The 27047-nt window shown below is 40.8% G+C and overlaps 1 protein-coding gene across 5 annotated transcripts in view; it reads right to left on the bottom strand.

Moving 5' to 3' along the window:
* SYNJ1 (synaptojanin 1) overlaps window positions 1-24586 on the bottom strand; it is an 89746-nt gene extending 65160 nt beyond the window's left edge. For 3 of the 5 annotated variants that reach the window (XM_081235706.1, XM_081235707.1, XM_081235708.1), the window contains exons 1-3: window positions 24470-24586; window positions 23415-23560; window positions 1748-1834 (exon numbers count right to left, since the gene is read on the bottom strand). In XM_081235706.1, the coding sequence (XP_081091832.1) occupies window positions 1748-1834; window positions 23415-23538 (211 nt within the window). In that variant the 5' untranslated portion in view covers window positions 23539-23560; window positions 24470-24586. Of the gene's footprint in view, window positions 1-1747; window positions 1835-23414; window positions 23561-24469 lie in introns of those variants that run through there. The other 2 variants (XM_081235709.1, XM_081235710.1) reach the window with 1 other exon arrangement.
* Between the last annotated feature and the right edge of the window lie 2461 nt (window positions 24587-27047).

Below are 27047 nucleotides of genomic sequence, written 5' to 3'. Positions count from 1 at the left end.
GACAAGATAATGAATGTGAGAGTTCTGTGTAAATAGTAAGGTTGAAAAAATGACACATAAATGTGAGCTGCTGCTGCTGCTATGTGGACAAAAAAGTTCTTGGAAACAACTTATAAAGCAATTTGGCTTATAAAAAACTCAGGGGGGCTTCCCTTGGTGGCGCAGTGGTTGAGAGTCCGCCTGCCGATGCAGGGGACGCGGGTTCGTGCCCCGGTCCGGGAAGACCCCACATGCCGCGGAGCGGCTGGGCCCGTGAGCCATGGCTGCTGAGCCTGCACGTCCGGAGCCTGTGCTCCGCAACGGGAGAGGCCACAGCAGTGAGAGGCCCGCGTACCGCAAAAAAAAAAAAAAAAAAAAAAAAAAAAAAAAAAAAAACTCAGGGATTTTTTCATCTAGCTTTGATAAAAATTCTGTGCAATGGGTATGAAGGTAGAATTCAGCAGTGGTGTACTTTGTTTTTGTTGTTTGTTTGTTTTAACTCATTAATTAATCTTATTTTTGGCTGCGTTGGGTCTTTGTTTCTCCGCACGGGCTTTCTCTAATTGCGGTAAGCGGGGGCTACTCTTAGTTGCGGTGCGCGGGCTTCTCATTGTGGTGGCTTCTCTTGTTGCGGAGCATGGGCTCTAGGCACATGGGCTTCAGTAGTTGCGGCTTGCAGGCTCCAGAGCGCAGGCTCAGTAGTTGTGGCACACGGGCTGAGTTGCTCCGCGGCATGTGGGATCTTCCCGGACCAGGGCTCGAACCTGTGTCCCCTGCATTGGCAGGCGGATTCTTAACCACCAGCAGTGGTGTACTTTGAACGTGGGCTTTAACGTAGGCAGAAGCACCCTGCGCCTTGGCTCCTCCACTACTTATTATCCAGACCAACTTCACTGTGTTAACATAACGAACCTGAGATATCCACCCTTAGAAAATAAGATTAAAACAAATCTCACTGGACTGCGAGGATGACCCAAGACAGTATTAGTTAAGCGCTAGGCACAGTACTTTACATGTGATAGATTCATAACATATGGCAAATCTCCATTTGGTAGACCAGAGCTCCTCAAAGTATGCCCCATGAACCAGTTCAGTTACCAGTTCATGGTGAGAAAAGGTGCTTCTCCCAGAACAGAAAACGACATCACTAAGTTCACCATTTGGTTTCACTGACTTCTTTTTTTCTCCATAGTAAGACTTTATCAATGAAGGAAGCCATGTGTTGATTTGCACGATGGTGCTGGCTTCTTTTCTCATCCAGACCAATAACAAAACAGTTTATGGAACGTAACCAGTCCTTGGGCCACGCTCCGAGTCACACCGTTATAGAATCATAAAGGTTACTTTGCAGCCCATGTGACACTAAGTAGCAGACACAGGCTCGACTGAGACCTTTTGAATACAAAGCAGATGTCTTTCCCACTATAAACCAGGGAAATCAGTGTGTGGTTCCCACTAAGACATCTTTTCCTAAATGCACTGAAACAAAGAAAAAGGGCAATGCCCTGATTTTCTCTTTTGACAACTGATACCAGTCTCTTCAAGTGTTCAAATAGGACGCTGTCTCTGGAACTTAAAATCACAAGAGCATGAGCATGTAGCATGCCTTTTCGGGCAACAAGCATTATCTCAAGATTAGCTTAATTAAGGTTTAAAAGCTGTTACCACACTTATAGCTCAGATATAGAGTCTGAAATAGATAGTCTCAAATCCTTAGAATTACAAAAACAGAAATGAAAAAAATAGATCAATTATATTGACTACTTACCAAGATTTAATCGTAAAACACCTAAAAGTCCATAGGCATCTAGAACTTTGGAGTATGTACCCTTGATTGCTTCTTTTTCTGCTGATGCTATAAAAATAAATAAATAAATAAATAAGAGTTTTAGGGTAACAAAAAGGACCTGAAACATCAGATTCTATTTAGCTATAAAGCCAGAGTTTCAAGCAAAAATGTCCAAATCTAAATCTGATATTCTTAATACAAATGCATCGCATAAAATATTTTTTCAAACCAGTAAATTAACAGTTTTCCCAAAGAATTAACAAGTTACTCCAGCCCCATCTATTCACTAATCCATACTCTCCTAAAGATCTGAAGTACTACCTTTAACAATATTCATATGTTTTGGAGGTTGCTTTTGAATTTTCTTCTCTGTCCCACTTATCTGTTCACCTAGTCTAATACCAGGAAAACTCTCTGTTATGATATCCCCTATAGGACAACACCCAACTCCTTAACAAAGAACCTTCCAGAATCTGGCCTCAACATACCCTTTCTGCTTCATTTTTCATAACTCTCCTCTCCTTCCCACCCCCTGCATCTTAGGCTCCAATCGTATTAAACTATCACTATGGCCCAAGCATGGTCTTTTACATTTCTGTACCTTTGCACAACGATCTGGCTTTCTGCCTGAAAGACTCTATACCCAACCTTTGCCTCTTGGCAAAATTCTATTCACCCTATAAAAACACAGGCACAAAGTCACTTTCTGGAAACCTTTCTTTACTCCTCCAGGCACAGGTCTTTCACAGAGCTCCCTCTTCACGGTGCCCAAACATTTAAAATACACTCATCGCTTGTCCTTCTCATTAGCCAGCCTGCTCCTTGAAGGCAGGAACTCTGTCCTATTCCTCCCTTCATCCCTGACACTTAGAACAGTGCTTGACTCACAGAAGGCTACTAACGTTTAAATAATGAAAGCTAATGGCAATACTTGACCACAGAGTCTAGCAGGGGGGAAATCGTCAGTCTGGGCTTTGTCTGGATTTAATTCTTCTGCTATGAAGTTAATGTTATCTGCTAATGAATATAACCCACAGAATAATTTCCCTAGGACAGGCTGTTGTGGTTATTCTATTCAGAAAAAAACAAAACAAAACAAACAAAAAAACAAATCCTGAAGCTTTAAAGGAAAATGCCCAGTTCTTAGCAAATACACTTATTAAAAATTGAACACAGAACCAAAGAAGCATAAACCACAGCTAGTAACTCAGTGGACGAGTACAAATACTACATTCTAAGGTCTACAAATCTGGAAAGCTATGAGCCTCTTTCTCATTCTATCCTTTCCCTTCCAGTTCTTTTCTTCTTTACTGCCTTCCCTTATCCACTCCCTACCCACACCCCACCAACTCACCTCTTAGCTGACTGGTTCACTTCTTATTTACCTCTTATCGCTTGCACTTACCCCATTTCCCTTTCCTCATTCCTCTATGATCTGTACATGAACGATAGTATGTTATAAATTCTAATTACATTCTGATTCAGAATTATAGTACATTTTAAATTTTTATTTATTTATTTATTTATTTTTGGCTGCGTTGGGTCTTCATTGCTGCGTGCAGGCTTTCCTCTAGTTGAGGCAAGCAGGGTCTACTCTTCATTGCAGTGCATGGGCTTCTCATTGCGGTGGCTTCTCTTGTTGCGAAGCACGGGCTCTAGGCACACGGGCTTCAGTAGTTGTGGTCTGCAGGCTCAGCAGTTGTGGCTCGCGGGCTCTAGAGCACAGGCTCAGTAGTTGTGGCGCACGGGCTTAGTTGCTCTGCGGCATGGGGGAATCTTCCCAGACCAGGACTCGAACCCGTGTCCCCTGCATTGGCAGGCAGATTCTTAACTACTGCGCCACCAGGGAAGTCCCTCTCTGTCGATCTTTATTGCCAACAAAATGGCTATCTTCTCAGGCTACTGCTTTCCTAATATCCCATAGTACTCTGCATCAGAGCTCTTTTCCTTTGTTTTGAAGCTCTTCTCCAGGGTTCTACAGAGCAGCTCACTTTCCCCGCCTGCCTCACCTCTTTTCAGACCATCTACTCTTATGCTTCTTCCTAGTTATCCCACTTCTGCCTTCGAATGAGCTGTGTTCCGCTAGTTGGCAGCAGAGGCTAAGACTGAAGGACTCAGTCACTCAATCAGCTGATACCGTCACAATTTTCTACTATGTTCATTATTAGAGGTAGGTCTTTATCTGAGGAAGAAGATTTCACCAAGGCACTAAAGTTATGGGGATTTGAATTTCATTCTGCATTCCTAGAGTTCCTATTATTATTACTGCACTATGTATTTAGAGAACAGTTACTCCTAACATTCAGGGACAAGAAACACAGCTAGAAAACATCACAACATAAATTTTAATATTTTATAAAGTAAAACAGGAACTCCTTCCCCTAAATACTGCCTTGTTAAGAGTACCACATGTACAAAAGCAAACCTTAGAGAGGCTTGCTATCTCTGATGATAGAAGGCGTGGCTTCCAGGGCAAATACTATTCCAGAGTTTTACAGGTTACATGTTATATGCATTTCAAATACTATCACTAGTAGAGTAATATAGACGTTACTAGATGTATCTATCAGTTTTAGCAGCAACCAGTTGGGTTCCAATACCAGCATCTAGTAAGGGTTAAAAAGAAAATATATTTTTAATATTAAGTCATCACCTTCCCTTAGAAAAGAGAATGTCAGTTTATAACAAATTACCCTGCAACAAAATGTTCTCTCTCTAATAATGCATAATAATTAACTTTTCACTAACTGTGCTCCAAACATATGAATCTACCATGTCTTTCAGGCCCAAAGAAGACCCATCTATTAGACTGTCACCTGATATAAACATGCAGACAAATGTCATGTTGCTTAGTTATTTGTGCTTTTGTATTATATTCTGAGACTCAAGAAACAGGACACACACACACAATTTAAACTAAAGTGCATATTCTTAGATAAAAGTATGCTAAAAGAAAGAAAAAAAGATTCAAAGAATAGATGAGATTTCATTTTCCCTGCCAGGAATTTTTTTGGTTTCCCCTCAAAATATTAAATGATTTTTTAGAGTGACGAATATTGCTTTAGCTGAGGTACTTGTATATTGTTTCTGTGATGATCAAGACAGTAGCTAACTAGTTACTGGGCTAGGTATTTTTCATGTGTTATTCAATTTTCACAAGCACCCCACGAGCAGAATTGCGACTATTTCCACTTGACATGAGGAAACAGGCTTAGAGAGATTACTAATTTGCTACTAACCTGTTTAAGCTTAAACGGAGTCAGAGAATGCAGCTTCATGAGGGAAGGGGCTTTGTCTAGCTCACCGTCCTATCCCCGGTGACCTAGCTCAGTGCCTGGCACCCAGGAGAGGTTCAGTAATTTATGTTCAGTGAACTGGTGAATGCAATTTCAGAGCCATATGAACGTTTAACTCTAGACACTTCCAATTTCATAAAAGAAAACCAAGTGTTTTCTTCTTAAATATTTTTAATCTAAAGGACTGCAGATGATTACCTATTTTTCCATTTACGCTTCAAAGGTTTGGGGTGGATGGAAGGAGGTCCTTTGCAGGCTGTGAGAGTCTAGGTAGAGTAAGAAGGGTGGCCCTGCTCATGGAATTGAAGCCAGAGGTGGGGAAAGAAAGCATCCACTTGTGGGGAGGAACAGCCAGGCAGGAGATGCTGAAGTCTGAGTGAGGAGGGTGGTGTCCATCCAGAGACAGTAGGAGTGACCTGGCACGGGATGTTGGAGCTTGAGAGGGGTGGAGAAGGCAGGGTGCACTGGAGGGAGCCCCAGGCAGGGTGCTGGAGCCCCACTGGGGTGAAGAAGGCAGCCACGCAGTGGAGGAGACTGCAGGGGCCACAGGAGAGTGGTTATGCACAGGGGAATGATCAAAGATTACAGGAGTAGGTTTCTCACTGTCAGAGAAGGGAACTGCAAACATGGAAAGAGAGAAAACTAGAAAGGACACTGCAGTGCTGATCAGAATTGGAGTTACCAGTATGAACTCACGGTTTTCTAGAGACACAGACTGACAGAGATATAAATGGGTGGGTATAACTATGTATGCATATACTTATACACTTATATGCTCTCCTTAGCTCTAGTCATTGACAGGAGTATGACCAGCAATACTCCCATAACAAACAGCACACCTAGCAGCCAGATCTTGCCTTCTAATTCCATTCTCCACTAAAAGGAACTAGGACCCCTTGGAGAAACAGCTAATTCCAGGGGAAGGGCAGGGACAAGATGAGCCCATAACACGTTTTTGCACCAGAAAGTAAGGGAGTGTTCAAAGAATGATGGTGGCATGTTACAAAAATGCGGAAGCCGGCTTAAAGGGGCTTCTTTTACTGGTGAAATCTGGGACCATTTGAGCATCAAAATAAATTATAAGAGTAACAGATTACAACCCACTGAATAAACCCATAAACTGAAAGTTTGAAGAGCAATGGGACCATACCTAGTCTCAAAGTACCTCACCTCCAAACACTTATTCATTATAAAGGAAAGAAGAGCCAGCCAGAGACACCTGGCAGACACCACCTTAACCCAAGTAATCCAAGTGAACACCAACAGTAATGGGACAAGTCAAGATTGTGTCAAGGGGCTTCCCTGGTGGTGCAGTGGTTGAGAGTCCGCCTGCCGATGCAGGGGACACGGGTTCGTGCCCCGGTCCGGGAAGATCCCACATGCTGCGGAGCAGCTGGGCCCGTGAGCCATGCCACTGAGCCTGTGCGTCCGGAGCCTGTGCTCCGCAACGGGAGAGGCCACAACAGTGAGAGGCCCGCGTACCGCAAAAAAAAAAAAAAAAAAAAAAAAAAAAATTGTGTCAACTGACAGGATACAATGAAAAGAACGCAGCAGCACTTCTGTAATATTCCTGCCAAGATAACCTCAATCTGAGCATGAGGAACCATAAGGCAAACCCAGAGTGAGGGACATTCTACAAAACAACTGGCCTTCATCTTCAAAAGTTTTATGGTCATAAACGTCACAAGACTGAGAAACTTTTCCGCATTTAAGGAGACTAAAGAGACATGGTAACTAAATAAAATGTACGGAATTCAACTGGATCTTTTTTTGCTACGAAATACATTGTTGGGACAATTGACGAACTTAAATGGAGTCTGAGGATTAGACAGCAGAGGGTACCAATGTTAATTGTCTGATGGTTATACTGTAGTTACGTAGGTGAATACCTTTCTAGGAAATATGTAATAAAGTACTTGGGGGTGACAGGGTAACTTGTTGGCAACTTAGGAGTCTTAAATAGTTCAGAAAAAAGAAGTTCTTTTGTACTGAACTTCAACTTTTCCATATATTTGAAATTATTTAAAAATTAAAAAAAAATTTCTTAATGTAGCCAGCAAAAATAACTTTGAAAATACATGTGCATATGCCTAAATTATGAAGCTTTTTTTCTCTAAATGGCATGAAGATAAACTCTTATAATACCATTTTATTCCCTCCCCATATATATTTTTTTAATTGGGGGAAAAAGATCCCCTTCTTTTATGAAACTCCATGAAATACAGAGAAATATATGATTAGGAGGGATCTAATTAAATTACTGTCCCATTTCTCTGGTAATTTAGTTCTAGAAAATAATTTGAGATTCCTCCACTATAAAAAGATTACTTAAAATAAGAAAGCCATGGGATTTCCCTGGTGGCACAGTGGTTAAGAATCCGCCTGCAGGGCTTCCCTGGTGGCGCAGTGGTTGAGAGTCTGCCTGCCGATGCAGGGGACACGGGTTCGTGCCCTGGCCCGGGAAGATCCCACATGCCGCGGAGCGGCTGGGCCCGTGAGCCATGGCCGCTGAGCCTGTGCGTCCGGAGCATGTGCTCCGCAATGGGAGAGGCCACAACAGTGAGAGGCCCGTGTATCACAAAAAAAAAAAAAAAAAAAGAATCCGCCTGCCAATGCAGGGACACAGGTTCGAGCCCTGGTCTGGGATGATCCCACATTCTGTGGAGCAACTAAGCCCATGCGCCACAACCACTGAGCCTGAGCTCTAGAGCCCGCGAGCCACAACTACTGAAGCCCACGTGCCTAGAGCCTGTGCTCCACAACAAAGTCAAGCCACCGCAATGAGAAGCCAAGGCACCACAATGAAGAGTAGCCCCCCCGCTCAACACAACTAGAGAAAGCCTGCGCGCAGCAACCAAGACCCAACACAGCCAAAAATAAATTAATTTAAAAAAAGAAAGCCATAACACTTTAAAATAACATGCATAACCTTTAGATAAAACACAGCATTTGTAACGACTTTACTCAATCCATCCCCATCTTTCTTTTTCCCTTAATACTTTCCCCTTGCATCCCAGGCCTTAGCCAAAATGAGTAACATGTTCCCCTCCTACAGGCTCCATGTTCTTTCCCCTCCCTCCCCTCTTTCGTTGTTCACCACGTTCTTTCCATCCCAAATACCTGTTAGCCATCTTTGTATTTACAAATATTACCCACCTTTCAACACCTAACAAAAAATGCCGCTTTCTTCCTGAAGTCTCCTCTGATTACTCTGGCTGGAAGGAAATCTCTTTCTTCTCTTTACTTTATACCACAGACACTTGTCTACTAGTAGCAATAGAAACGAAGTCTTATTTCTTTATATCTCAACACGATGCCCACCTAACACAGAGACTCTAAACACTGCAGCTATTGATTAAGTATTCATCTGATAGACAAAAATAAATTGAGAGGTTCTGGCACAAAAGGGAATGTTTTGTAAGTTTTAAAATAATACATAAGGGGAATTCCCTGGCAATCCAGTGGTTAGGACTCTGTGCTTTCACTGCAGGGGGCCTGGGTTCAATCTCTGGTTCAGGAACTAAGATCCCACAAGCCGTGCAGCACAGCCAAAAATAGTAGTAATAATAATTTTTTTAAATAAAAAAAAAAAACCTTTAAAATAAATAAATAAATAAATAAATAATACATAAAAAGATAAACATTTTATCTTACCATTGACAGCATTTGAATGCCTTCATTACTGAAGTTTAACAGCTCCTCACAGTGACGTCATGTCTGCGGTGGGGTGTGAAGGTGAGGATGGGAAAATGGGCACTGTTAAATGACTGCTAACCAGGGTGTAGGCTGTGGAGTGTATAAAATGGCAGGGGTTGTGGAGAGCTCAGAGGAAACAATGAACAGAAATGAAAGTTCAGGAAACGTGGTGATACGGAAGTTCAGGCTACTCACTCTCTTGTTACTGCTGTCTTTCAAGGTTATCTACTGCGCTTTCCATGAGGGCAACAGACTGCTTTTTGAAAGAGAAGTGGGTTTTTTTCCCTCCTTTTCATGTTGTTATTAAACAAACAAAACGCTAGGAAAAACAAACCTATCTTTTTACAAGTGACTGATTTCTAACCACGGGTAGGTAGGAATAGCCAAAAAGCCCATTGTTTTAGGAGTCATTCTGAGCCGATCAAGATCTCGAGCAGTTCAGCTGAGGTAAGGAGGGCCACATGTCTCCAGCTCATTTGTTAAGCCCGGAAGGTAAGACAGAGCCTGGCTTCTGAAGTTACGGCTATGACACCTCAGGCATCAACAGTTAACTAACCCCCTCATTTTCCTTATTTTAACTGGAAAAACTTTTCTTCTCATGTCACATTCAACACTATCTTTCATTCGTGCTTTAAATCTTAGTCATCAATCTAGTGCAAATGTGCATTTCCTGAGAACACAGAGCTATCTTAAGCATAAATTTATAATTGTAGCTATATTTTTAACATATCCTCACGTCATTAGAACTGATCACCTGAAGGCCCTCTGAATCTACTCCTAGTGAATATATGAATATGAATCAGGTCATAGAAAAGAATTTAAAGCAAAATAAAATATGTGCCATAAACATTTATTCTCAAAAAATATTTATGGATGAAATTAAATGATGTCCAGGGTTTACTTCAAAATAAACAGTGGTGGCAGAGGGGGGAGATAGCAGATAAGGGATATAGATAAACACAAGCGTCTGTGATTGGACTTCCCCGGTGGCTCAGTGGTTAAGAATCCGCCTGCCAATGCAGGGGACACGGGTTCGAGCCCTGGTCCGGGAAGATACCACATGCCGAGGAGCAACTAAGCCCGTGTGCCACAACTACTGAGCCTGAGCTCTAGAGCCCGCGAGCCACAATTACTGAGCCCGCACGCCACAACTACTGAAGCCTGCGCACATAGAGCCCATGCTCTTCAGCAAGAGAAGCCACTGCAATGAGAAGCCCGCGCACCGCAACGAAGGGTAGCCCCTGCTCACCGCAACTAGAGAAAGCCCGCGCGCAGCAAGGAAGACCCAACACAGCCATAAATAAATAACTAAATAAATATATATTTTAAAAAGTGTCTGCGATAATCGCTGAGGTTGGCTGGCAGATACATGGGAATCAATGACATTATTCTCTCTTCTTTGATGTCTGTTTGATACTTCCCCAGATAAAATTTATTCTGACAACATTCTTTGGTATCCTGGATAAATTCAGAGAGGAGAGAAGACAAGATAACCTGGCCAGTCAGTGGGAGAGGACAGGCTACTGGGATTCTAAGTGATCCGAGAGGTATTTTCCTCCAAGTAGGCAAAAGTTCAATGGGCACTAGGACTTTTACAAACTTGAAAGGTAGCAATAAGTTCCACAGCCTTGAGAATGGCCCCACGGCCTGCTCTTCCCAAGGCTATCATATATTCATCAAATAATAGATATATAACAAATTGGGAAAGAAGCAGACTCGGCAATTATAGAATGGAGAGCCCAGGAAGGGTAAATATTGCTAATACTCTGTCACAAATGTTTTCCTTACATTCATCCTAAATAAATTAGCTTTCATATCCTCCTCTGTCAAACTTGTAGCTAGAAAATCATAAGCTTACCTTTACCTGTCATCACAGAAGTAGTTAAGAAGTCTTTAAAACTACATAAAGCCACAAGCTAGTGATATCCCACAACTTAATACAGATAACTTACTCATTATTTTAGCTCTGTGCCTGTTTCAGAGTTTTTTAACTGAACAAATTCATGACTGAAGGCAGGCCTAATCTACGTCTCCTATTTAAACTACAGGAAAGTAATGAAAATAGAAGGTATAGAGACGATCTATTTATAGACTACAGAAAACAGAGTATAAATATATCAATTGTTCTCTATCAAAATTTAACACACCTATTGTTCTCTATCACATTACTCAACACCTTTTTTTGCTGGATTGGCTTATTTTCTAGCACTCTGTCATATGACACAGCTGGCATTACTCAGCACTGTTGGTGTTACACCCGCCCTTCTCAAATGAGAAGCTAAGGCAACTAAGATAAGAAACATAAGATTAGGCTACAGAAATTCAGATGAAAACATAATCATATACCTATTTCTTGATTTTCATGAGTTGTGTCTCTAAAATACAGGCTTATTAAACATAGGATAACTGCAACACGATGGTCACACGTGCCTTGCTAACTCTACCATCTGAATGGAAAGAAATAAAATTAACTTATTATCTAAGACATTCAGATAAATAAAAAGTCATTTCTCTAAAAACTTAAATGGTATTTTGAGGATTAAATTTAAACGCAGATTTCTCTAACTTTTGATGAATTAACAATATTTCAAACTAAATAATTACGCTACCCACTGAAGGTCCTGCCATCCAAGGTCAACATTCTGAGGTGGCTCAAACCTTCCAGGTGGGAACAGACTGTCTTTCCTTAGCTGATGATACAGAAGACCAAGCTGAAGAAAGCCAGTAAGAATATGAAAACAGGATTACAAATTAGCACGACCTTCCTAGAAACACAATTTGCCTGTGGTTGCATGCACCGCAGTTTGTGGCCAGCTTATTTGCATGCAGGTACCACTCTGGTGTAGAAGCAGAGAGCCTCTAGCCAGAGGATCCTTGAGATCGTGCAGTCCAAGTTACTCATTTTCAGAAGAAAAAGACTAGAGGTTAGGTGATTCGTCCAAGATCATATAACCAGCTGGTGGTAAAGACGCTTTCCATTTCATCACACATAAAGAGAAAATTATTTTAAAGGAAAAAGGTTTTCTTTGTATTAGTAAATAACTAAAATTCCAGCGGAAAGATACTCAGCTATCCAAATTAGTGTTCTATATAAACTGCACATCCCAATCTTGGCAACATTTCAAAATAAAAATAACCTTTCACTCATTTGTGGATTTACTGAATGCCTACCATATACCAGGATCCTGGCAAAGTTCTAGGAATAAAAAAAAGTCAGTGCCCCAATACCTTCCACTGGGAAGACAGGCATTATATAATCATACCCCTGCAAAATTATAAATTATACTAAGTACAGTGATGGAGTTCCAACAGACTGCAACAGGAAGACCTAATCTAAAATCGTTTGTGGGGGAAGGCGGTGGTTAGAATAGGCCTGCCTGCCGGCAGAAGTGACCTTTAAGTTGAAACCTGAAGAATAAACAGGAAGTTAGCCAAATTAAGAGTGCAAGTGAAAGTGTTCCAGACAACATCCACATACCCTACGACCAGAAATTCCATTCCTAAGAAAATATCCAACAGAAATATGTATGTATGTGCACCAAAAGACATGTAAAAGGATATTCATACTAGTGTCATTTATAATAGGAAAAATTGGAAATAAAGCAAATGTCAACAGAATAGTGGAATATTCATACAATGGAATACTACATAGCAATGAAAATGAATAAACTACTGCTATACACTACAACATGCATGATCTCCCATATTTAACACTGAATGAAAGAAGCTGGGCACAACCGAATACATACTGAATGATTCCATTTATGTTAAGTTGAAAACCAGATAAAACTAATCTATGAGGTAAGAAGTCAGGACAGTGATTATCTTTGCAGATCATGATGGAGATAATAATTGGAAAGGAACATGAGAGAATCTTCTGGAGAGCCAGCAATAATGTTCTATTCTCGACCTGGTAGTGGTAACATGAATATGTTCACTCTGTAATAAGTCATCAAGTCAAACATTTATCGTTTATGTACTTTTCCACGTGTGCGAACAAGTTTATCTTTAAAAAGAAAATCCTGAGCAGAAGGAACAGCTTTTGTGAAGACCCTGAGACCAGAAAGAATTTGATACATTCAGAACTAAAAAAAAAAAAGGGCCAATGTGGCTGGAACACAGAAACCAACAGATAGTAGTACAGTGTAAGACTGAAGAGGGAGACGGACTCGATTTTATTGCAGGTCATTTTAAAGAGTTTGGATTTTAAGTTCAGTGACCAACCACTGAAGGGTATTAAGCAGGGGAATAATAAGATCTAAACTGTGTATTTAAGAACACTGGAGAGTGGGTAGGGGGAGTGGAAGCAGGAAGACCATTTAATGAGGCTATTATAATGGTCCATGAAAGAGACTGCAGTGGCTTGACTGGTGTAGAACCAGCTGAAATGGTGAACTGCACGGATTCTCAATGAAATTAGGAGGTTGAGTTGACTGTACTTGGTAATGGAGTGAATGTGTGAAATGAGAGAGAAGGAGCTGTAGAAGGTGATTCTTAAGTTCTGGTTTAAGCAGCTAGGTGGATGGAGAGCAATCCTGAGATAAGGAAGACTGAAGGAGAGCAGATCTGAAGGAATGCAGTGGTCAAGGTGACCATCGACCCAGTACCTGTGCCCACCCTCCCTTACTATGTAGCCATGGTACAGGTGGGGTTTTATGGGAACTCAAACAATCATAGAAATTTCTACCTTCTTTTGCCAATCATCTGCCCAACCCAAGTAGCACCTGATATCCCTGTAGTCACAGTAGTTGGTTCAGGAATGGACACAAAACTCAAACAAGGGGGAGGGCATTTTCATTTTGTAGGTTCTAACCCATTTTCTCAGTTTGAAAAAAAAAATTGGATCTCAACAGTGCCATCCAAAATAAATAATTATTCTACCCAGCTCTGTATCAGTCCCACACAGCTTTGCAACGTCTACAAATCTGATAACAACCTTGCTACCCCATTCTCCAAGAAAATAATCAAATTGTGAAACAAGATAGGCCAAAGTCATATCCCCAACGTTGACGAAGACAGACCACTAACGAGCACTAATGTACAGCCAGCTAGGAATTTACTTAAAAATAAGATTCAGGACTTCCCTGATGGTCCAGTGGCTAAGACTCCGTGCTCCCAATGCAGGGGTCCTGGGTTCAATCCCTCGTCAGGGAACTAGATCCCACATGCATGCCGCAACTGAAAGATCCACGTGCCGCAACGAAGAGCCCGTGTGCCGCAACTAAGACCCGGCACAGCCAAATAAATGAATAAAATATATATTTTTTAATTAAAAAAATAAAATAATAAATAAATAATAAGATTCATCCTGCCTATACTTCGAACGGGGTCCACAGGATATTAAGAGGCTGTTTATCTACCTTTCAGTAAGGTATTCAACAGACAACAGCAATCCTATGGTCGACTAGTGAACAAAATGAAACATAACCCATAATAAATATTTATTGCGAAGACCTAGTTTATATAAGCAAACAAACTTTATAAAGTTATGTAAGAAGACTATAATAAAAGGGAAGAAGAGAGTATTTTAATAACATTCAATATGTTTTAGTCAATAATTTAATAAGAAGTATTTTGTTTTTTATTTTTTCTTTTAACTGACTAAGTTATCTTAAAATCATCCAGGAGTATAAAGAGCTCATAAATTCTTTCAGCCTGAACTGAGGGAGTAATTAAACAGGTGTCCAGTTGACCACGAAGAGTTAATGCATCTCTCCAAATGCCAAATGTACTCACAGTAATTTGATTAGTTCATTAGCTATGAAATGCACTCCAATGTGAATGCATTGCTTATACTGTGTAACATTACAGAGGAATAACAATGGCTTTCACTTGCAAAATCTATTTTAGTGGAAAAAGATAAACACAAATTCTTATTAACAACGGTTAAAAAACTCAAGCAAATTTAAACTGTCACCAGTAAAAACATGATACGCAATTTTTAAATATATACCTCCTTTTGGCACTCTGCTTACAAGACTAACCCCAATTGCACTAATCCATTCCACTCTTTCTACCTCTTTCAAGCTTAGAGTTAAAACATAACTAAGTAACAAAATGTCACTGATTCAGACTTTACAACCTCAAATTTTCTGAATGTATTGGCGCTAGATGCAAAGAAAAGCAATACTATTTAAATTGCTACTCATATAACTGGCTCATTTTTTTTTAAGCTTCGGAACATCTGAAAGTCTTTACATCATCTTTGTTTGTGACTGGGTACAGAATTCTAGGTGGGCAGTTTCAGGGTTGTTTTGTTTTTTTTTTTTCCATTTCAGTACATTAAAGATCTAGCTCTTTCTCATCTGGCTTGGACTGTTTCTGAAGAAGTCTATCATGATTTGGATCTTCCTTCTTCTACATGTATATCTTTTTTTCTTTCTTTCCTGAGCTGTTTTTAGCATTTTTCTCTGCGTCACCGGTTTTAAGCAATTTGATCACATATTTGGGTGTAGTTCTTTCTCTTCGTGGTTCTTCTGCTTGGGGTTCATTTAGCTTCTTGGATCCGTGGATTTATAGTTTTCATCAATTTTGGAAACTTGTCAGCCATTATTTCTTCAAATATTTTCCTGCTCCACCCCCTTCCTTCTAGGATTCCAACTGCACATACATATGGGGCCACTTGAAGTTGTCCCACAGCCCTCTGATGCTCTCTTTATCTATTTTAGTCTGCTTTTCTGTGCTTCATTTGGGGTTGTTTCTATTATTCTGTCTTCAAATTCGCCACTCATTTATCCTGCAGAGTCTAATCTATTAATCCCCATCAGTGTATTTTTTTCATTTCAGACATTGTTTTTTTCAATTCTGGAAGTTTGATTTGGGCCTTTACATTTTTCATGTCTCTCCTTAAGATGCTCATTCTTTCCTGTGTTCCTGAACATATGGACTATATTTATAATAGCTGTTTTAATGTTTTTATTAATTTGAGCATCTTTTTCTACAGATTGACTTTTCTCCTCATTATAGGGTATATATTTCCTGCTTCTTTTCATGCATGGTAATTTTTAACTGAATGTCAGACATTGTGAAATTGACAGGGTTGAACGCTGGATATATGTATATACATTTTGTATTCCTATAAACAGTCTTAATCTTTATTCTGAGATACAGTTGAGTTATTTGGAAATTATTTGGAAACAGTTTGACCCCTTTGGGTCTTGCTTTGAAGCTCTGTCAGGCAGGACCAGAGCAGCATGTGGTCTAGAGCTACTTGGCTCCACTACTGAAGTAATACACCCTTCTCTGAGTGTTCAACCCAATCCCCCGAGTATTACCAGTTTTCTCCATTCTGGCTGTTTGGAGCATGAACTATTCCCAGTCCTGAGCTCCAGGAATTTTTCCGCCTGCTCCTCTTTGGTGGTTCTTTCCTGCCTTGATAGCTTCCTCATACACTGGCACCAATCAGAACTCAGGTGATGTCTCAAGTGGAATCCACTACACATCTCAGGAGCTCTGTGCAGTTATACCTTTTCTGGTGTTTAGTCCTAAGAATTCTAGATGGTATTTAGTATTTATGGTATTTGGTATTTAGTATTTAGTATTTTTCTGGTATTTAGTCCTGACAATTCTAGATAATCGCATTTCACCGAAGCCCCTACTCTATCTCCTCAACTCAGGGAGACTGCCAGGCTTTGTCTAGGTTCATCCTGCTGCTGCTGTAGCCTGGAAGCTCTCAAGGCAGCAACTGCAAGGCTCCCCTCATTTGTTTCCTTTCTCTCAGGGATCAGTGTCTTGTGCTGCCTATTGTTCAAGGGCTGAAAATTGTTTCACATATTTTTGTTTGTTTTTTTGTCGTTGTTATTTAAGGTGGGAGGGCAAATACAGATCCTGTTACACCATCATGCTCAGAAGCAAGTATCCTGTTACATTCCTGGCCTAGTTATATTTTAAGGACATTGTAGAACATCTGAGAGACCTGAAATCATATAATAAGAAGTCAGATAACAAGGCTTTACTGTTCAGTGAGAGAGAAATTTTTTGCCTTCACCTTTCACACTTAAGTGGTAAAGAAATGAAAGCACTTAGGCACTCCCACTGGCCCTACGTTATCAGGCTCATCCTGCTGCCCAGGATAGAGGAGTACGGTTGATTTTTTTGTTTAAGTGTGGATATTTAAGTTGCTATTTATTTTCTTTTCTATTGAATATGAACATTCCAAAACTTACAAAAAGAAAATGAATTTTTGCAACCCTAACATAAAGTGATATATAACAAGTCTAAATTTCATTTTTCTGCACAGAAAAAGTCAACTATAAAAAAGGCACTTCCTTCCTCAACTTGAAATTTTTTCTTAAAAAGAGATAAGATACTGCAGCTTATCTAAAGGGCAATCGTGCTGACTAGTAGCACTTGGCAATTAAAAAGAACAAACAAAAAACTAGGCACACTGCTTGTCATCACCACCTACTACACTCCTCACCTAAAATTCTAAAACCTGACGTTTAACTTGGCCTGGCAAAGTTAAAACATAAAGTTTCTAATTACCTAATGCTAAATCAAACCATGTTTCCCTCTTAGATATTAACAGTTTGTAGGTAAAAACACAGCAAGTTTAATACTTCCCTCATTAGAAAATGCTTACCATTTCACTCAACTTTAAAGTCTACTGGCATTCCTTTCTTTTTGCTCTTCATTCCTCAACCCCCCACCCAAATAATAACCACCACCCTAACAAAAGTGTAAATAATAATTACAGCGAAAAAGCAAATGGTAAGACTATGTCATTGGAGAAGTTATTTAATCTCTCCAAGCCTCAGTTTCCACATCTGCGAAATGCGGATAAAAGTACAACCCACAGAATTAAATGAAATAAAGCATGTCTAATGCCAGTCTAAACTGTATGCTGAGATGCTCTGGGACACTTCAGCAAACTCTCAGGAGAGACAAGGGATATTTTAAATGGAAAGAAACACAGAGATATTCAACACATGCTGGACACTGCCCAAACTATTAGCTTGGGGTAGTCCAGAGTTTTAACATTTGATTGCAGTACTTTCCTTTATGACATCAGACATCAGATCTTAGTGAAGCTGGGTTTTCAGTGGTTGCTGCGATTAAAAAAAAACAAGTACTGCTCCAAAATCAACGTGGAACAGGCAATGAGGGCGGTGCTTTTCAATCTGGTGCAAAGGTCTGAAAAGCTGTTCAGTGCTCAACAGGCAATCCCATACCGTAAGTGGCTAACTGTGGCTATTTACGAAGAAAATAAATTATTTTCAATTTCTTTGCAATAGTTTTTCCAAACAGCTACTAAAGGTTGTTAGGACATAAATATTTATTGTTTGGACCTAACTATTTAATGAACAGAACGGTGGCTTAGGGGTGCTGTTAAAAACCTAAGAAGCCCCCAAGGGTGCCATGAAATGAGAAAGCTTAGGCCCCTCTGGCCTAATGTTGTGACTAGCAGAGTAACTTCCAGTAAATGGCACGTATGACTCCTTTACCGTGTGCAGTTTCATAGACAAGGCAAGACACTTCACACTGTGTGACAAAGAGCTCCAGAATTTTATCCCTCTGTTTTACAGCTCAGGTTTCCATGATAAAAGAAAACAAATTAGGTAGACAAAGACACTTAGACGGACAACTTGGGGTAAAACCAGGTCCAGAGTTAAAGCCTGAAGATAATCTTACCACTAGACAGATAAAAGCAATTAATCCTTCCTACCATACCAGCATGTGACACCCAAAAGAACAAAAGCTCTCATTTTAAGAGTTAGGAATTTACACGAACACCGTACATCCCCATCTTTTAAACAGGTGATCCATAACTTCACAATACTTAATTTACACACTACTGTAACTCTATGCAACTTCTGAAGACAGGTTAAGGGGTCCAAGAAACTGTTTAGAGCAAGTAAGTCATTTGGTCCAATATTATCTTAATGTAATGGTTATTTGCTCCCTCCCTTTTATGTGACGACATACTATGACATACAACACATGCACAAGCATTCACTTATGAACAATGAGTAAGACGCCACTCAGACTAACACTTGTATACCTAGAGGGTCAACCAACCACACACAACTAGTAAGGCTATGATACAGCTACGCAGCATGAATGGGCAACACTGCTGATCCTAAAAGTGAGCACCATATATACATCTGAATATAAAAAACCATTGAAAATCAAACACATATGGGTTAGTTAAAAGGCGCCATTCCAAGGCTATACATAATCACAGGAAAAAGAATTTACATTACTTGGAAAACAGCTGCAACAAAGAGTTCATTGCCAATGACCTTTATAAACTTCTCTCTTACGTTTAATACAGAAGTTACGCTCACTATCTATGTGACCCGCACATCATCCTCCATTTCCGATGTGCTGACCTTCCCTTTACTCCATCTTCTATTTAGCATACAATTATAAAGCAAATTATTTACCTTTACTAAAGCATGAGATGGGTTGTAAAATAATGAGATAGCCTGTGAATTTAAAGCATGTCCGACTGGCTACTTGTCCGTCCCTTGTGATGGTCTTTTCATGTGTCTAACTGTACAAAGTGGAGGAAAACTGAACTCAACACAAAACTGATAGACGTCTTCCTTTATCTCTTAAAAAATTACTTTCCAAGAAGAAGGGTGCAGTGTTACAACTTGCTGACCATCGCTCTTGTGCTTATGCTGGTTCAGACGCAGTATACCGGTCACAGAGAGTCCACTTGCTCCACTGAGTCACTGCTCCACAGACATCAAATTTTTGGTTCAACTGAACATTTCTCTGGACTAGTAATTTTCAAAAATGAGTAACACTAAAAATGGGCATGTGACTAAAAAACATATTAACTATTATCTAAGAACGTTTCAGAAGGTTTTTTAATTTAATTTAATTTTATTTTTCATTTTTGGCCGTGCCTCGAGGCATGTGGGATCTTAGTTCCCCAACCAGGGATCAAACCCGTGCCCCATGCAGTGGAAATGTGGAGTCTTAACCACTGGACTGCCAGGGAAGTCCAAAGGTTTTTTTTAATAAATAAATGCAATGAAAGAAATCGATAAAATTATTTTCCATCTAAAGAAAAGTAATTTTAAAACAAATTGTTAACAGTACTTATGGCAGTTATGAAGAACATTCATCACACACATTTTAATTGGCATTTCAGAAAAACCTTAATGATGTGGTTAATAGTTATTTCCAAGAGAATTTTTCAGTAACAAATCCAAACAATGTGTAACATATGTGTTTCATATCAGCAGTTCGGTCAAATAGCAATTCTTTAAAAGATAGAAAATATATTTTATATGAAAAGGTACCACACTTTCAAACACAGAATACTGCACTACAAACATAGAATACTATAATCTACATTAGGTTAGTCTTCCCCCCATGCCACTTATTTAATAATCATTTATTCTGCAATATGAGTAAGACATTGAACTAAGCACTAGGGATATAAAGATTACTGAGACCTGGGCCTTTTCCTCAAGGAGTGAAGCATCCAGACGCAGAAACCTGAACACAGTTCCCCGTTCTGTGAAAAGCACTAGACTAAACGTGCTACGGGAACATCAGCACTTGGTTCAGGCTGAGGGTTTCAAGGAAACTCATTACGGACCCCACAGTAGACAGTAACAGCACTGAAATTCTGGAAACATGGTTATTTTGGATAGCGTCTGCAAGCCAAAAAAGTTATGCCATAATCTATCATAGAAAGGCCTAGATAAACCATGCTCAGAAATGGTCATCCCAATCTAATTATATCAGGACCTCTGGGGGGCTGGAGCCCAGGCATCAGTATTTGTAAAAACCTTCCCAGATAACTATAATGTGCACACAGGGCTGAAAAATCACTGATTCATTGATTGATTAAGTCATAGCATCATGACTTATTTAACATCTTTATCAACATTAAGACAGAATTCTAAGGCTTGATTGATTAGTGGATACTTGGGTCCTAAGAGGATCCATGAGCTGAGTTTATTTTCACTTGCACCCTATTTTTTAATATGTGCTAATAATAGGAAAAATGACATTTCATATTGGTTATCTCATGGCACTTCTGGCCTAAGCCAAGAAAATTAAGTGATTGTCAATCCTTAACGATATATATTGCCTAAGATGTCTAATTGTTTAAACTTTAAATCCAGGCAACTGAAGCCTGTAGAAGTCACAAACTTTGGGTACATGAAACTGAGTCCTGCTAGGGTCACTCTCACCATGTATGTTCAAGAAAAACACCTGCATACAAGCATGTAGGGAACAACAAACACAGCATATAAAAAGCATTCATCTTGTAATACAGACTAAGTTCCACTAAATGAAGGGAAGGAAGAGACAAGAGTGAGCTGGAGGGGCAGATTCTCATGAAGGAAGAAGACTCAAGCTGGAACTGACAGGCTTCGACTGGAAAGGCAGAAAAAAGCATTCTAGCAGTCTTGGAGGAAGAGGGACAGCATGATGACGGTTGGAAAAAGCACGCTACTTTGGGAGAGCACTGAGGAAACACCAGTCTCCCTTAAAGGAGATCAACACTGAACCAACAGCGTGGCACCAAATGATGGCAGGCCTTGATTGACAGGCTGAGGAGTCTGAACTTAATCTTACTGAAAAATAGGGTTACATTTGGTTGTAATATCAAAAATGATTTTAGGAGATTCTTCTGGTAGATTAAGATGCAAGATGCATTGAAATTCAAAGGGCTGAGATCGGTGAAGATAAACAGAACACGTCAGTATTTTCCAAGCACAGCTCCCTGAATACAACAGGCACTGAAAAAATGTGAAGGTTTTAAAAATGAACATTCTACAGCACAATACACACCTTGGTATCATTCTGACCTGAATGTCAAATTAATTTTACAAGTCAAATAATTTATAAAAAGCTCTGTTAGCTCTTAAATATTAAAGTTTACAGTAGAAAAGCTACTGACATAGAAAAGCTAATTAGTAGAAAAGCTAATGACATACCCAAGAGATATATATCCATTTATGAGAGAGAGAGAGGCAACATTCACAGTTTTTTTCTCCTGAAAAGAATTACTTATATAGTCTAAATCTAATGAAAATAAAAAGAGTTAGTAAATAGTTAAGACAATGTTTTTAAGATTATTTTTCTTAAAATAAATGTTAATGCCAAAATGGATGGTTTGGAGAGTTGTGTTGTTTTGTTTTTTTAAGCCATTATTTGGCATAAAAGAGAGGACTGCTGGAGGTTTGGAAGTAGGATTATCCTTAGGCTTCCTGACCTTGGAGTAAAGTATAGCAATAACCCTAATAACTAGAGGTAATACAAACTTTGTAGCTGAAAATTTGACTTCCCATTATTACCAGTAATCACAATTAGAGAAACATTTAGAATTTAGACAAATCAGGAAATCACCAAAAAAAGCAAGCAGCTGAAAAGGGTTTCACATGCTAAAACAAACCTTTTCCCCCCACAGATAGTTTCATCTAGATAGAATTCATCAGTATAAGAATAATATTTGTAGCATGAAGAAACATGCTTTGCAACATTAACATTGTAGCAAGTGATATTTTAGTTGATTTAAGCATAAATAACAATGGATCAGTAAACGAATTAAGTCTGACTGAATATAACCCATATCACTAACACTCGTTTCTTAGAACACAGATAGCCTCTTCCTGTTCACTCAAACCATGTTACCATATGTACCAAAAAATACATATTTCTTATACATTGTCCTCTGCTTAAGGCTTTTCATTATGTCACTATCCTTTTCCCCAATCAGGATAAAATTTTGCTATTTCAGAGTATTAAGCTCAATCGGGTTGAACTGATATTAATATTCTGTACGTTAGTCTTCTGTATGCAGAGATTAGGGTCTTCTGTCCTTCACTACTGAATACGGAGAAAGTTTAACAGTTCAAGATATTTAGGGGCTTACAGTTGTTAAGTAGGCCTTTCAAATGGTATTTTTCATTTTAAAAAATATGACCAATAACTAAACTGATCCTACATAACAAAAGCATAATATAGAACCAGTCGTTACCACGAGAGAGCCTCTGACAACACAGTCACATTTGAAATAATCCCAAATTGAGGTTACCAGACGAAATCTTATATTACCAAGTGTAATGTTCAAATTAATCTTTTTCGTTTTAATTTCATCCATCTGCCCACAAAATAACCCAAGCCTTACTAATCTACTATTTTTCTTGTGCTGCAGCAGTCCTTTTCTTTAAAATAAAGTATCAGAGTAGTTTCTGAAACAATATGAAATCAATCACCTACCTTACATGAAATTTTGAAGGTTGTTTACAATCCTCTTAATGAAAATGTAAGCGCCTCACCATAAAATCCTCCAACAATATTAAATAAATACTCTTATAGTCCATGGCTACAACTGACCTATAAGAAATGCTGTTCATTACAGCAAAAATGTCAAGCAAGCCATTTTACAGGTTTATGTGATAGGCTATACATTGCAACCTTAATTTTTTGGAAAGAAAGATTTACTTTGAGAAGCAGCAGAAGAACCCAAGAAAGCAAAAATCTGTACCAAAACCTGCATCTTCCCCAGCCCCAACAAAAACCTGCAGTGGGGGAAGAAAAGAAAAGAAAAGTTCGAAAGAAAATAAGGTCTGGTTAAAAGGAAATAAAAGCATATCAGAGTCTTCTTTAAAAAATGGTTGAATCTGAAGTACTTCAAGCAAAACAGACCCTGATCAGCTGGGCTGTGAGAGGTGACTTACAGAGCACAGCTACAGCCCCGGACTCGAACATGAGACATTCTTCCTTATGTCTAGTTTCCACTATGAGGCTGAAAGGTGGAGGATCCAATTTGTGATAGATCCGAAATCCTTTGCTGAACGCCATTCTCCTTTCTTCCGAGGCAGCCCTGTGAAAACCAAGCAAAGCAAAGCAAACGAAGCTAATGTTTCCTTCTGCAGCAAGGCATCCAGAAGTCCCTCCCTGCCAGGTTTTGATGGGGGGTGGGGTGGTAAAAAAAAAAGGAGGGGGGAGCTTGGGGAGAGAATGGTTGATTCCAAAAGATAAGTCGTCACTTAATTTTACTGAAAAGCAAGAGGAAAAAGCCACCAATTCTCACAGCAAGGCAAGACAGGGTTTTATCACTCCAAGTCCATGAACGGTTTGGTGAAGATGAGTTTCCCCTTTACTTAATGTTTACCAAAAGGAAACATTTTGAGCGTGTTTCGCTCGGAGTTGTTTATCAGCTTCCTGCTTCAGAATTTGTCAACTACGTTGAAAGGGAAACGATTCGGAAACTTCAAGCCGATGCTCTGCGGGGCAAGAAGAGGTAGGTGCGAAGGAAGGTTAACAAGGCTGATTCAAAGCGCCTTAGGGGGCGAGAGAAGGGAAAGGATTATCCGACACAACGGGCTCTCCCGGGGGTGGCGGTGAAGGGCAAGAGCAGCGGTACAGGTTACCGCCGCCTCCAGCCCAGCGCCAGGGCACCGCCGGCTGAGGGGTACGCAGGCAGCAGCCAGTAGCCAGTAGATATGAATGGCCACCCGGGAAGAGTCACGAGTCGGGACATGGACCGGACCAAGGCTCCTCGGGGTTTCCCGGCAGTCAACCGCCCGGAAAGCGGCTCCTTCCCAGGGGGACAGAAGTGCGGAGCAGCCCGATCCCTCCATTATACGCCAGAAGAGATGACCAGGCGCCCAAACTGACTCGGTGCCTTTCCCGCGGGCAGGGTGACAGCCGCTGTCACCTCTGCTCCCCGCCCGACGCGGCGCCCCGCACAACCGGTGGTCTCCCAACCACCCCGCCTGCCCTCCAGTACCTGGCTGCCCGCGGTCGCCCCTCACCGCTCCCGCCCAGGCTGCGAAGGTGGAGACTGCTTCAGGAAGCGCCGGCCCGCGCGCCCCACAGCCGGTGCGTCTGGCCGCTGCCGCTCCCCGCCCCCCCCACCAGCCGGCCGGCTCACCTCTTCCTGCGGCTCCTCCTCCTCCTTCTTCCGCAGCCTCCGCCGCCGCCACAGCCGCACGAAGCGTCACTTCCGCTCCAGCAGGCCCATCTCTTCCGCATGGCGCCGCGGCCGGGGGCGGAAGGCCCGCCCCTCGCGGGGAAGGGCGGGGCGTCGGGGGGAGGTCTCGCCGCCTCTGGGCTTCCCTGCTGGCCCGGTAGCCGTGAGCTGCCCGCCGCCTCCACGCGCAGCGACCTTCTCCTCGGGCGGCGTGTTCCCAAAGCTGCAGCTGCAGGTCCCACCGCTGAGGATGCCGGGAGTGGGAGGATGCCGCCTCCCCGGGCCCCTCGCGTGGGCTTTTCAGAGCTTACCAACCACGGGGGGGGACTCAGGGGAAAAGCTTAGGGGGCTGGGTATTGATAGGTACCCAAGAAGGGTGTCAGGACCACCCCCTGCCTCCCCCGCCTAACTGGCTGGGGGGAGGCTTCGGGACAGTCAGCACGCTGGGCAACAGGGCAGCGCCTGAAGAGCTGTCCATGGTGTCTCACAGCGAACAGCGCAGAGTTCTTATTCTGAGCGTCTGGGTAGGTAGCAGGAAGAAAAACGAATGTCTGCTTTGGAACAACTCTGTTCGCTGCCTTTTCTTCTGTTGTGCTCTGGAGCCCTCAGGAGCACTATTAAAATGAGTGCTCGTAAAATGTATATCTCAGAAATAACTAAATTTCCTTGTCAATTGCATTATTATGAACTTTCATCAAATCTTTAACCGTGGTCATTTTTAAGTCTTTTGTCATTTACAGACAGTTCTGGGTGTACTCTGATGCTTTTGCAAATATGTTCCTATAAAAGGGTTTCATCTTCAAGGAATTCATGGAAAAGACTCTGACAAGTACAGGTTTCTGGCAACTGACTATACTGCTGAACTGAATGAATAAGCATTTTCAGAACTCTAATGGAAAACTGATGAATTCATAAGTTTTAACGAAAGATCAAGATGAAAAAAAATTAATTACATGGGACTGAGTGAACTGATGAGGATGATTATAATTCTTGTGACTTTCTGTTTGAATTTAAAAAAAAAATCCCACAAGGACTCAAGAGGCAAAAAATACACAAATCAATTTTCACTGCAAAGTAAAGGAGCTGTTACAGTGGAGGATTACTGGACTGAATGTCAATATTATGACATAGTATGAGTGTGTTTCATGTTTGGTAATTGCAATCATTGTTGCTTTTGTTGTGGTCATCCATTTACAATGCTCGGTGTCAGTTTATTTATCTCTTGTCAAAATAAAATACAGTGTGTGTGTGTGTGTGTGTGAAGAAAAAAAAAAAAGAGTGCTCGGCTGTATGTACAGCGGAGTGGAAAGTCCCAAGTCAGGATCTCCAGACTCCAACACGGCTGTACTGAGGCCGAGGCAGCTATGGTCGGCACTGAATGGCGAGTAGCTCCTGCCATCCGTGTTATCTCATAACTAAAGACATCTTATCCTTTCATCCTATCCTCATTTTTCAACAAACCATGCTTCCTGGTTAATATCAGTGTGTCCCACGGACTTCTCATTCCGTTTCCACTTAATAGACCTAAATGTGGGAATGAAGTCAAAACCCAGAGGGTCAAAAGGAATTGAAAACCTGAAGAACTCAGTACCCCGGGAAACTGTTTCCTCTTGCCTTTGCTCTTTCTTTGCCCCTTCCCCTTTTTGCTTTTATTAACAGCAAAAGCAGAATTTAAATTTAGCATATTGCACAAGATCATTTCCCCCTCCAGGCCCTGTCATGTGGCTTGACTTAACATTTCTTCATCTATTTTAGAGAAGCTGGACCCACCCTGGTTTCAGGATACTAAAGTAGCTATAGTTCATTAGAAAAGAAACCACTTCTTTTATAGAAGGAGATATGCAGAAACACAGGTTTAGTTCTGAGAACTGGAGGGGATTTCTCCTTATTATCTCCTTAGAAAAACTGTTTTGCTCTTCGTAGTGGTTACTAACAGCAGCCTCAGAATTAAACTCATTAAGATACTCTACTGGTCCTTGCTTGCTTCCCCCCCCCCACCCGCTCCAGAAGAACCCATTTCAATTGGTGGTTGCACTGGACAGAGAAAAATGAAATGGGAGTGGGTGAGAATGGATTTTTTTCTTATTTGCCTTTTCAGGTATAATACTTGTATAGCCCCGAAGGAATACCAGACAGATATGCACCAGAAAAACACATGTAAGGTTATGGCTCCAGAAGATGTGTTGATGTTATTCAGTATGTTGCTTGGAAGTTGCTTTTTATGACAACTGAGACACAGAAAAGTTAACTTGTTAAAAATTATTCCGTTTGAAGTGAAGTTGGGACCACAAACCAAACTTGCCCACAGCAAAACTTCCAGTGCAACTGTGTCTGCATGTGGCTGCTCTAGGAACCTCTCCTTTCTCAGAGTGGGAAATATCTGTGCTAGGCCCTT

The sequence above is a fragment of the Mesoplodon bidens genome (assembly GCF_964165515.1).
Source record: "Mesoplodon bidens genome assembly, chromosome: 5".
NCBI classification, from domain to species: domain Eukaryota; kingdom Metazoa; phylum Chordata; class Mammalia; order Artiodactyla; family Ziphiidae; genus Mesoplodon; species Mesoplodon bidens.
This window is presented reverse-complemented; position numbering and strand designations above follow the sequence as displayed.